Below are 12,078 nucleotides of genomic sequence, written 5' to 3' on the forward strand. Positions count from 1 at the left end.
ATCCACGGGGGACCTCTGAAGGTTTTATTCTGTTTTTATCACATTTTTCATTGCTTTTAACTATGGTGTGCTCTTTCTAATAGCTTCGCTGACTCGACCCATTTTTCTCCGTTTCCCTCTTTTAGCTCACAATCTATCTTCTCCAAAAACAAACATTTGGAGCAACGCATTAAACCAACAACTTTGTTGATACAAGGTTACTTTTTCCTTGGAATATCAATGTTTGAAATGAGCAAAATAACAAAATTGTGTTATTGCTCACATCTGCATCTGAATATGTCTTTCATTTGCCCTCATGTGACTACATGTGTTGATCTTATTGTGTGGTCCAAACTGTGTGGCATGTCCTGATAGACAGAGAGTAGCCTGCTCCTGTCTAGGATAAACACCTATAATACTCCAGCTCCCCTGGCAATCACCATAGCAACAAACCACGGTACTCACGTGAGTTGCATAATAAGATGTTCCCCAAGACCACAGACCATAAAGCAGAGGCAAACTAGACACCTGCAGCGATGGATGTGCAATAGAAAACACCCAATTCGAAACTATAAGCCAAATTCAACGCAGATCCGACTACTTATCGATAATCTTGAAACGCCTTGTGCGCCTTTTTCCGTCTCTCCAGTTCTAACAGGTGCTGATGAGCTGCAGTCAATGATTGTAATGAGCTATCGATCACCGTGGGAAAACAGAGGGACAGAGAGGGGTGAGGGAGGCAGGGGAAACAAGAGGACATACAGAGAGGCAGCAAGAATAAAAAAGAAAAACTGTTTAAAGCTCCCCCAGATAGAATACCAATACTTTCTTCAATCAAGCCCACGCATCTTTTTTGTTGTATTTAAACATGGAAGTTATGGGACAGTGCTTTCTTTAAAGAAGAGATGAGGGAAACTCAGAGCAGCTTCTGCACTTGCTGATTTAAAGATGACCATGCAGACATGCTTGTCATGACCGACTAAAGATGCCAGTGAATGGCACTGACGCAGTATCTCTATTTTCCTCTTCTTTTTTTATGTGTGTATGCGGTGTGCATAGAGTGGAAGGCAGACAGCTTTAGGGGAGGGGGAGGTGCGTTTGCGTGTGTCTGTGTGAGCGTTAGTCGTGTGTGTGTCGGCTGGCGTTTCAGATAATGAAATGCAGCAGGGAACAAAGAGCTGGGGGCCCCTATTCTCTGTGCTGCAGCTTCATTTTCACTCCTGTCAGTCTATGATTCTTCCATAGCTTCTTTCTTGTGTACATGCAGGTGTGTGTGTGTGTTTATTTTTATACGAGCTGCTTGTGTTGTGTACCTGTGTGTCCCGCCACCCTCCTCTTCCTGTTAGCATTCTGCATGGCAGATTCCCCTAATGTAATAACTGTGTCTGCATGTCTAATTTACAGCAGGAGAGAGTAAATAGCCTGTGGTTAATTACAGTACGTGTGTGAGTGTGTGTGTATATGCACACACACGCGCATGTGTCGACATGCACGTGGGTGTGTCAGGATGATTTATGAGTTGCAAATAGCTACACCACTGCCCCGTTTCTCCTCACTTAGTTTTTAATCTGTCTTTCCATTAATTTTCCTGGAGATGTTATTATGGTTTTATAACACTGTGCACGAGGCTGCACGTGTGAATGCGCGTGTGTTTGTTAATGAGACAGAGGTGAGGACATTTTGTGTGCATCCAGCCTTACCTGAGGTTGCACTTCTTACATTTTGTTTCCTGCTGTCCATTCGCCTTTTCCTCTCCTCTGGTTGCTTCATTCACTCTCTTCATTGAGAGTCGCAACGAACACAGATCTTTATTGACAGTACACGGTGGAACATGGAAACAGCAGGTCAATCCGTTTAGCCCAAGGGCCGATACACCAATTCACCAATTTGTCAGTGTTAGTTTGAGGGAGAAAAGCAGCTAATCTCTCCTCTCTGCTCTCTATTGATCACACACTTAGACTCCACTTCTCTGTCTAAACACTATTGATTCTCCCTCTCTCTCAATCTTTTTCCCTTCTTCCTCTCTTTCTGGGTTGCCTTCCTCACATACCAGAGCTCTTGTCCCTGCTCTTCACATGGAAGTTAGAAAAAAAAAAAAAAACTAGGCCCTTGATGCTGAAGTCTAAAGTCACATTTTTTGATACTGCTTCTAATCTTCTTCTGTTTTTTTCTTTTTTCTTTGCAAGTTGGTCTACAAGTCTGGGAACCACCACCCCCTGCTGCTTGTGTTCAAAATTTGCACGTTGTCTCATTAGAAAAATCAATTACTTAGCGACCCTTAAACAGCAGGGAATGCAGACCATGATTAAAAATTCACTGCTGGGTACACTGTCTCCTGGCTTTGTTTTTTTTTTTTCTTTTCTTTTTTGTTTCTTGCTTTCTCATCACAGCGTGCACAACGGAAAAGGAGCAAACCCTTGTCGAGATTAAAGCTTTGCAAAAAAAAAATAATAAAATGAAAACACAAAGGACATGATTTCACAGCAACATATCTATCAAAACTGAGTTTGATTGTGTTTAGACTTCTGGAGCCCACGCATGAACTTTCTGCCTAACTTGTTAAAATCAAGAACAGCTCAGAAACAAGCAGAGAGAGTATGCTGCAGACAGTTACTTTTCTAAACCATGAATTCATCCACCTTCTATCTAATTAAAGAAACGTAAATAAGGAGTTCCTTCTGTTACTCACACGGCGAAGCAGTTTCACTCGACTTTTTTTTGTCTGCTTTTCGTAACGTTTTTGCTCCCTCTACTGGTAGGGTCGACTTACTACATAGGTTATAAAACACACACACACATGGCTTTTGTAACTACTAGTCAGCTGGTGTTTGGTAACGAGAACTGGTGGCAGAGAACTTCATGTCCGCCAGTTACATTTCACTTTAGCGCAGTTTTACGTGAACTGCACCGTCACTGTTCTCATGTGAGATGCCGCACTCCGCCGCCGGTGACCGAGCTGCTGTCAGGCAGATGCTGAGGGAGGTGCTGGCGGGTCGAGAAGACCCGGAGGGCTTCTTCGCGATGTGTGTGTCCATCCTGGGGCACCAAGAGACGCGGTCACAGTTTCCGTCCATCATCAAGCCGCTGTCTACGGCCAACATCCGGCTGCACTCCGTCCTCGGTTCCATCTACCAGGGATATTTCTCAAAGGTCAGTGAGGGAACACAGTTAATAAATAAGTTAATGTCATTAACCTCGGAGCAAAATAGTTTAAAACTTTCCAACAGTAGTTTACAAATTTACAACGTGGTAACATCAAACTGTGTTGTTAGTTTTGATCTTTTTCATCGATTTTTGCTTCATAATTATCAATATTCTTGCTTGCTAAAAAAAAAGTTACCACTGATTGAGGCTCGTCAATAACATGTATGTACAATAATGTTTTTTTTCAAGTATTATTTCAACACAAATGAGGGAATAGGTGTAAAGTGTGAAGTAAGTTATACGTTATTTTAAACTTTTAATGTTTTCGCTTGTTTTCTGTTTTTTTGCATGTTTGATTTGAAACAAATAAATCTAAAAAGTGTGGCGTGTCTTTGTATTCAGTCCTAATCGATCAGTATGTCGCAGAACCTGTTTCATGGTATGTCCTACCTGTCAAACGGTTAATTCAGATTCTCCCATGAATTGCATCTCATCATAAATGGCATCATGCAGCTTGCTTATTTTTGTGTTTAACTAAATGTGTGTATTGTGAAACTTTTTCATGAGTAAATTTAGTCATGTGTCAGGTGCTACAGTCAGTTTTTCTGAAAGTTTCCTTTGGCAAACTGTTTTTCTGACGTCTGTCATCACCTTAAGCATCTATTGGATTTGACAGCACAATGGTCTGAGTCAGAGGTCTGCAGCTACAGTCCTCAAGAGCTACTGCTATGCAGCGTTTAGATGCATCCCTGCTCCAGCACATCTAGATCCAACAATTGGGTCGTTACCGGGCCTCTGCCAAACTTGATGGCATGCTGAAGAGATAATTCAACCATTTGATCGAGCAGAGATCTATGTAAAAATTGCAAGCGATATCTCTTGAGGATTTGAGATGGAGATACCTGTCTGGGTTGAATTTGGAACATGCCTAAATTAAAAATTTGCTCAGTTAAGGTACAGTGTATCTAGGATACTGTACCTGATACTTTGAGGAACAAAGTCTCCAAATTTGGGGCTTAAAGGCACATATCATTCTTGCTCAACACACCTAACTAATGAGTCATTACCAGGCCTCTGGATAACTTGAGGAGGTATTTTAGTCACTTGAATTAACTGTCGGAAGCATAAAACACCTACAATGTATATATCAGTTATCAATGAACCTTAATGATTGGAGCCAAACACTTCTGATGTGGTCCTTCAAAAAAAAAAAGTAGTTATTTGTGCATCGTTGTTTATGCAAATATATTTTTGTTTTCATTGAACACCAACACTTTCTTGTATTTTTTTTTCTAGACGGAGGATGACGACCTGGAGTTTGCTCTGGCTCTTTCTCTTCTGGAAATGAAGGATCAGCAGATATCAACCCCGAACCAATTGCCCCCTCACCTTGGAGTCGGAGGCAATGCAAGCAGTGTTGCACTCAACTCAAATGCAAAATCTCAAGTAAATAGTAGCACCCAACAAGAAGATGCGCCTGGCAGAGAAAAGAGTGCCTTTGTGGCGCAGTCAATGTCCGGCAGTAAGGAAAACTTCAGAGAGAACCAAATTTATAAAAGTACACATGTTGAAGGTGTTGATGACAAATCACTTGGAACAAGCCAGGCTCTTTATGTTCCAGATTCCTCTACTTCATTTTCTATTCCAAACACAGCATCCGTAAGTGGCCAAGTTATGAAGGAGGGAGATTTGAATCTAACAAAGAAACCGAAATGTTCTAAAAATAGGCGGCAACGGCGAAAAGCAGCTGCCCAGCAGATTGTAGGTTTAACCCGTTCTCCATCAGCGCCACCACCTGTTTTACTTTGGTTCAGGAGAGACCTTAGACTCTGTGATAATCCTGCTCTTATCAGATGTCTTGAGTTGGGTGCACCTGTCATTCCTGTCTTTATTTGGAGTCCTGAGGAGGAGGAGGGTCCAGGGGTCACCCTTGCTATGGGGGGAGCTTGTAAGTTGCCCTAAGACTCAGATATTTTGTTTGTGAAGTTTCAACACAGCTGAAAGTTGATACAATCTTAATCTCTAGTGTATTCACTAACTAAATGTCCTTTATGTAACAGGTAAATACTGGCTTCATCAGGCTTTGTCTTGCTTTTGTGCCTCCCTGGAGCGGATTGGCAGCCATCTCATCTTTATCAAAGCCAGTGCAGATGGGAACAAAGACGGATCTTCACTGCATGCGCTGAAAACATTAGTAAAGGAAACCGGGGCACAAACTGTAATGGCTAATGCTTTGTACGAACCGTGGCTGAAGGAGAGGGATGATGTGGTCTTTTCAGCCCTGCACAAAGAAGGAGTTGAATGTAAAATGTTCCACTCGTACTGTCTCAGAGATCCGTTTTCTGTCAGCACAGAGGGCGTGGGGCTCAGAGGTATGTACTGACAAAATTCACTATATTATAGCTAAAATGAAATGCAAACATTTTGATCAGGTTGTACTTTTTTTTTCTCTGTGACGTAGGCATCGGTTCAGTGTCTCATTTCATGAACTGCTGCAGACAAAACCCAGGAGCTTCTCTAGGTGTTCCTCTGGACCCACCAGTGTCTCTTCCTTCACCTACCTGCTGGCCACCAGGTGTCCCATTGGACATGCTTGGTCTCGCACGCATGCCACGCAGGAAGGATGGCACAATTGTGAGCACAGAAACTAAATAACTTGTTAACAGTTCAAAAACTAAAAAGCCTCTGCTTGCCCTGTCTCTCCTTTTAGCTGGAACTTATGTCTTGGTAGCTTTTCAAATGAGCGACGGTGCTTACATGTTCAGATGATAAATTGAACTGGAGAGATTTTCAAAGGTTTGCAGTTGTAATGTGATGGTGTTCTTATTTTTGTCTACAGATTGACTGGGCTGAAAACATTCGCAAGTCCTGGGACTTTAGTGAAGATGGAGCACACGCCCAACTGGAAGCTTTTCTTCATGATGGTGAAGTGTCTCTGTGTCTATCAAACATAAATTGCATTGCAGTTTTACTTGGAAAGCTATTAAATAGTTGCGTATGTTTATTCCTTCAATTTCTAGGTGTGTATAGATATGAAAAAGAGTCAGGCAGGGCAGATGCTCCGAACACCAGCTGTCTGTCTCCCTACCTGCACTTCGGTCAGCTCAGTCCACGCTGGCTGCTATGGGATGCCAAAGGAGCCAGGTGTCGACCCCCAAAGTTCCAACGGAAGCTGGCCTGGAGGGATTTGGCTTACTGGCAGCTAACACTGTTTCCTGATCTGCCCTGGGAATCACTCAGACCTCCCTACAAGGTTAAGATACACTGTTATATTAGCACATTATCATTGTATATAATTCTTTGTATTAGTTGCAAAGAATTATTCATTTTCTGTGACTTGCAGGCTTTACGTTGGAGCACTGATTGCCGCCACCTAAAGGCTTGGCAGAAAGGTAAAACTGGCTACCCTCTAGTTGATGCAGCCATGAGGCAGCTGTGGCTGACAGGCTGGATGAACAACTACATGCGACATGTAGTGGCATCTTTTCTCATTGCCTATCTTCATATGCCTTGGCAAGAAGGCTATCGCTGGTTCCAGGTAAGCATCTTGAAGATGCAAAAATGTTTTCTTATGTTGGGAACTTGGCCCTGGGGTTTAAGACCTGGAAGAAGACGCTACGAAAACCGAGGAATGAAATAACTCAGCAGTTGCATATTTTAGCTCTGAGGAATGAGGTATCCATTCTGGTGAGGTGAACAAGGCAACAAAATATTGTGGTTCATCCACCAGAAGTGGCTGATGATGATGCTAATGTATTTGTAGCTTACAACTTTGTAAGGGCTATTTCATTGGTTTGTCATAAACTTGAGCTGCATTTGATCAGCTCTGGTTTTATGCTTAGTATTTAGAAATTTGTAAACCTCCAGAACTCAGCTTTGAAAAACTTTTATTCTCCCTACCTTTGACTGGGAGAAACATGTATAACATTAAAAACCTAAAACTTACTGAACTGCATCAAGCATTTATTCATGTTTAGGACACCCTCGTGGATGCAGATGTTGCTATCGATGCTATGATGTGGCAGAATGGTGGTATGTGTGGCCTGGATCACTGGAACTTTGTGATGCACCCAGTTGATGCAGCAATGACCTGTGACCCGTACGGCAGCTATGTCAGGAAATGGTGTCCTGAGCTTGCAGCTTTGCCAGACGAGCTCATACACAAACCCTGGAAATGTCCTGCATCTATTCTGCGGCGAGCAGGTGAGAAATTTATCAACTGTTTTTAGGTTGAACAACTTCTGATTCAGGGGCCTTTGCTCACTTTCATATTTTCTGTTGCCTCTTAGGTGTGGTGTTTGGCCAGACGTATCCTGAACGAATAGTTACCAATCTAGAGGAGCAGAGGAGCAAATCTCTACAAGATGTAGCTCTGGTGCGCAAGCAGTTCCAACAGTATGTTGACAAGCGCTCAGGCTGTGATTTGGTGCCTTTGCCCAAACGCCTTCTGTCTGAGGCTCTAGGTGTGTCTCAAAGGGACGGGGCTGTGGTGTCGGAGGGGAAACAGTTCCTGCTGCCTGTCATCACCCGCATGGAATTCAAACACCAGCTGGAAGACCCGGACGCAGATGCTGCCTCAAACCCTTATAACGCAGTGCTGAAAGGATATGTGAGCCGTAAGAGGGACGAGACCATAGCGTTCCTAAATGAGACGGACTTTACAGCCAGTGTGATGTACGAGGGGGCACAGAGACAGGAGAGACTGGAGAGGGATTACCGCAGAATGGAGGGACTCCCTCCGGCTCCGTCAAACCGGGGAAGGGCCAGAAGGACTCCAACAGCCAAGGACAAGTTCTCTATTGTCCCCGGTGGTGTCATCGCTTCAAGGAACTGAACCAGAGAAGAAACATGAAATACTTCCAGGATCGAAGTTAGAAAATTGTACTGTTAAAAATGTGCAAGTTTAGAAATGTACTTCTCTTGGTTGGGTTTTAAAACATTGCTGGTGTATTTTCTAAAGCTGTCTCCACACGCAGCTTCCATCCCTCTACATGCACACTACAATGTTGGTTGAGATTGCAGTTGACTTATTGTACTGCAAATTTCTGTATTCAAAGAAAAAAAAAGTCTTTGAAAACTTTTTCACATTTTTCTACATTAGAACCACAAGGTACTGCAGTGGGATTTTATATAACACATCAGTATAATGCAGTGCGCAACTATGAAATCGAAGGAAATTGATGCATACTCCTTTGATTTGGAAATGTAATCTTATTCTTCTTTGTAAAGTAGTTACAATGAAGAGAATCTGTGACAAATTTTCTGAGGTCCAATTTTCAGGTTGCCACAGATTTTTAGTTGGATTTAGGTTTGAACTTTGACAGGGCCATTCAGACGTGTATATTCTTTGATTTAATCTGTTCCACTGCATCTTTTGCTGTTTTTAGGGTTGTTCTATTTTTAGCTTCCCATAGCTTTTCTTCCTGGAAAACAGTGATTGCCTTTGGCTCCATTCACTTTCCCATCAACTCTTAACCAGTTTCCATATTCCTGCATCCGCAAAATGAAGCCACCACTGTCATCCACCCTGAGGATGGGATGTTCAGGGTGATGTCCAATATTAATTTTCAGCCATGCATAATGTACATATTGACCAGATAGTCCAGTTTCGGTGTCATCTTCTTCCACCTGCTGTCTGCTCTTTGTCTTGTCACTCTTCTTTGGAAGGTACAACTATTTTCCCAACTGACTTATGGATCTCTGCTGCTCCATCAACGTTAATAAGAGCTTCTTTGTTGCTTCCCTGTTTAATAGAGATTTTACCTGGCCAGTCAGTTCAGGGGGACGGAGATGTCTTGAAAGGTTTGATGATGTGTCAGTGTGAACAATGCTCTGTAAAATATCGAAATCCTTTAAAGTCTTCCACATTGTCCTTAAGTATTCCAATTTGATATTGGCCTTTATGATGCTGTTATTTCTCTAACAAACCTCTTAGACCTTCTCAGAACAACTATTTATACCAAGATTGAACACAAATGGACTCCATTTAGCATTTACACAACTATTGAAGGGACATCGAATTTCATCTGGAAGCTCCCAAAAAAAAATTAAAATGTGTATCATTTTAGTGCCACAGAAAGTACCTGCTACTTTGTGTGAATTATTCACACAAAAATATGATTGAATATTGAGAACTTGTTTCCTACCTCCATTGGTATAAAAGCTGCATATTTTTCAATCAAAAATTCACTAAGCTATTATATAAATTCACATACTTCTACCATAGTCCCTGTTAACCAACAGATGCATCTCTTCCTAATGTGGCGTTAAAGCCTGAGCAGTTTATTCCGTTGTCAAATCAATTATTAAAGCCAAAGCTGCCGTGTTTCTCCACCCATCATCTGCTGCCGGGGCCTGCTGGTTGAGGTGGTTATCATTTTCCTGTCTTGTTGCATTTTGGATCAAGTATTTTGTATGTCTTATGTGATGCTGGAAGCTGGTTGTTTCTCTGTATGACTTGGTGCAGCCACAACAACAACCAAAGATGTACAAACTGTAAACCGATTTTGCTTTTAATATACCGTCTGAAAGTTCGGAAATAAAATTCACACAAACTCAATGAGTAAGGAAATGTTTATTTTTTTCTATTACACAGGTACCATATCCACAGTGTTCACAAACCAAATTAATACCATGAAGACCAAAGTGCTTTTTAAGTCTACGTATACAAAGGCTGAATTTCAGGTTTGACTGAAATGCTTGGAATCTTTTTTTACTTGATTTCTTTTTGTCAGCTTAAAGATTGTGTAGCTGTAAGAAGTGAGGATTTTTAGTCAGTGCAGACTGAGAGGTCCCCTAAAGTCAGTCGTTTTCAGTAGGTAAAGAATTTCTAAAGTTCACATTTCTACAGCCCGGGCACATCAGCAGTACAGAGCTGTAAACCTTTGCTGCTGGATGCTAAGCATTGTGATGGAACTGAGAGGCACATCAAATGCTCCTCCCTGCCTGTAATGATGGAAATAAAGCAGGAGCATAATAATCGTTAAAACAACCCAAAGTTAGTCCTCAATAGAGTGGATGTATCTCTCATATGCTGCCTCGTCCATTAGAGCGTCGAGCTCTGCGGGTTTTGCAATCGTCATCTTCATCAGCCAACCTAAAGAAAATCAGTGCAAGATGTGATTTAACAATGAACAAGCTGCACGGGTTTGCTTTTTGAGACACGAGTTAGAAATATTTCTTCAATATGTAAAACAGTAAAGTTCTTAAAATATATTTCAAGAAATTAAGAAACCCAAGACATTTTTAGTTGGCATTGCATTTTTAAAATTATAATTCAGAGCAAATTATATTTTTATTGTTTTTATGTCAAACTGGCTTTTTTAGGCTTTCTTAGAAGTAAAAAAAAGTTTTTATTATTGCTGGTAAAAGGATATTTTGTACAATGCTGCCATCTATTGTCCAACAAAAGAATCATGTGGCCTCGAGAAAAACAATATTTAGTAAAAGCAACATTTGCTATTTTTGAGATATGTTTTTTTTGTTTTTTTTTTTTTGCTTTGCCTGAACACAAACAGCAGTATTACCTAAAGCTAAACTGTCAAGCTTGTGTTTCAGAAAAGCACATTCATCTGTTCAGTTGAGCTAAATGTTCCAGTGTCATGGATTGGTATGTTTCACATCATGAGCCGAGTAGCAATTTAGGAATTACACATTTTAAAAAGAAACTTGACATACTTTTTCATTGAACACAAGAACTATCTCCTTTTCACATAGCTTAAGGCGTCAGCAAGACAGACATGCATGTCAGTTTGTGAGCATCCTCACCATCTTTATAGCAGGATTTGTTGACCAAACCGGGGTTGTCTGCCAGTAGTGTGTTGACCTCTACAACTTCTCCAGTCAAGGGTGAATAAAGTTCACTTGCTGCCTTGACACTTTCCAGAGCTCCAAACTCATCTGAGAAAATATATACATAAATGGTTAGTCTTTTTAGAATTATTATTTTCATAGCTTAGCTGATTTATTCATTAAACTTTGCCATGTAAGCTCATTGACATAGTTCAAAAGCAATATGTCAAGTTTAGATCATTGACGTATCTAAACTAAAATGACTCTTTCAAGAACCAGCATTATAAACAGTCATTTTAACCATTTACCAGAAAAGTCTTCCTCTAACAGAGAATTATAATTTTTTTGCAATTTATCTGGTGTTTTCTATGAAACAGTGATGTGATGTTTTAAAAAGAAAAAAATCACTGCTAAAACTGTCCAGTGTATGCAACTGGGTTCACAAAACCATGTAGAAAACTTCATACCCTGCTGGGCAAGCTGTGTTCCCACCTCTGGTAGGCCACAGTAGACTACATCCCCCAGCGCCTCCTGCAAGTGATCAATAGCAGGGTCAAAGATCACTCTGGAATCATTCACTTCAGGGCATGTGGGAGATTGGAAACTTACTTGTGCAAAGTTGCTGATGCCGACTGTACCTGTTCCATTATCTTCTACTCGAATCCATTCGTGTTTGTCTGTGAATTTAAGTGCTGTAAGACAAAACAACAGACTCTGTAGTCTTTGGTGTGTGTGATAACCACACATGTAGCAGAGCTGACATTCTGCCATGTCCTTTCCCCCTCCTGTTGGTGCTGCTATGCAGAGTAACGAGCTAGTCTAAACAAATCCAAGGACAAATACCTGCTGATAATCGGCTTGAAGAAGCTAGTGTTCTCCCATTATAAGCTGTAGGTGCCAGCCTCAGAGGAGAGAGCAGCGGCGAGCGGGTAAATAAAGGCCAAACTGTGGAAAAGTTGAAAGAAAATGAGCGGAACAAACCACAGGCGGCCATCTCTGCCGCTATCTGATGAGCGAGGGACTCCACTTACTCTGCGGTGTCTTAAGAGACGTCAAAGGCGCTTTGCTGCCATCTACTGGCCATGGTTGAGGTACAAGAAAACATTTTTTTCTTTCTGGAATCTAAAACACCTAAAGTAGATAATTGTGTTTTGGTTGATACTG

General features: G+C 41.4%; 2 protein-coding genes across 3 annotated transcripts; one reads left to right on the forward strand and one right to left on the reverse strand.

The window, feature by feature from the left end:
• The first annotated feature begins 2,833 nt into the window (after window positions 1-2,833).
• Window positions 2,834-9,682, forward strand: si:ch1073-390k14.1 (deoxyribodipyrimidine photo-lyase). 2 transcript variants are annotated; one of them, XM_055039250.1, is made up of 10 exons: window positions 2,834-3,129; window positions 3,373-3,414; window positions 4,420-5,071; window positions 5,184-5,495; window positions 5,585-5,757; window positions 5,963-6,047; window positions 6,144-6,376; window positions 6,467-6,661; window positions 7,101-7,326; window positions 7,413-9,682. In XM_055039250.1, exons 1-10 carry the CDS (start codon window positions 2,908-2,910, stop codon window positions 7,955-7,957), a joined length of 2,685 nt encoding a protein of 894 aa, XP_054895225.1. In that variant the 5' UTR covers window positions 2,834-2,907; the 3' UTR covers window positions 7,958-9,682. The 2 variants fall into 2 exon arrangements, with proteins under 2 accessions (XP_054895225.1, XP_054895229.1); XM_055039254.1 differs by lacking the exon at window positions 3,373-3,414.
• LOC129365790 (glycine cleavage system H protein, mitochondrial-like) lies at window positions 9,679-11,927 on the reverse strand. The gene is made up of 5 exons (XM_055039266.1): window positions 11,758-11,927; window positions 11,524-11,606; window positions 11,382-11,445; window positions 10,891-11,022; window positions 9,679-10,219 (listed from the first exon to the last, which is right to left on the reverse strand). Exons 1-5 carry the CDS (start codon window positions 11,906-11,908, stop codon window positions 10,122-10,124), a joined length of 528 nt encoding a protein of 175 aa, XP_054895241.1. The 5' UTR covers window positions 11,909-11,927; the 3' UTR covers window positions 9,679-10,121.
• Window positions 11,928-12,078: the final 151 nt, after the last annotated feature.

The sequence above is a fragment of the Poeciliopsis prolifica genome, unplaced genomic scaffold, assembly GCF_027474105.1.
Source record: "Poeciliopsis prolifica strain line A6 unplaced genomic scaffold, Auburn_PproV2 SCAFFOLD001, whole genome shotgun sequence".
NCBI classification, from domain to species: Eukaryota; Metazoa; Chordata; class Actinopteri; order Cyprinodontiformes; family Poeciliidae; genus Poeciliopsis; species Poeciliopsis prolifica.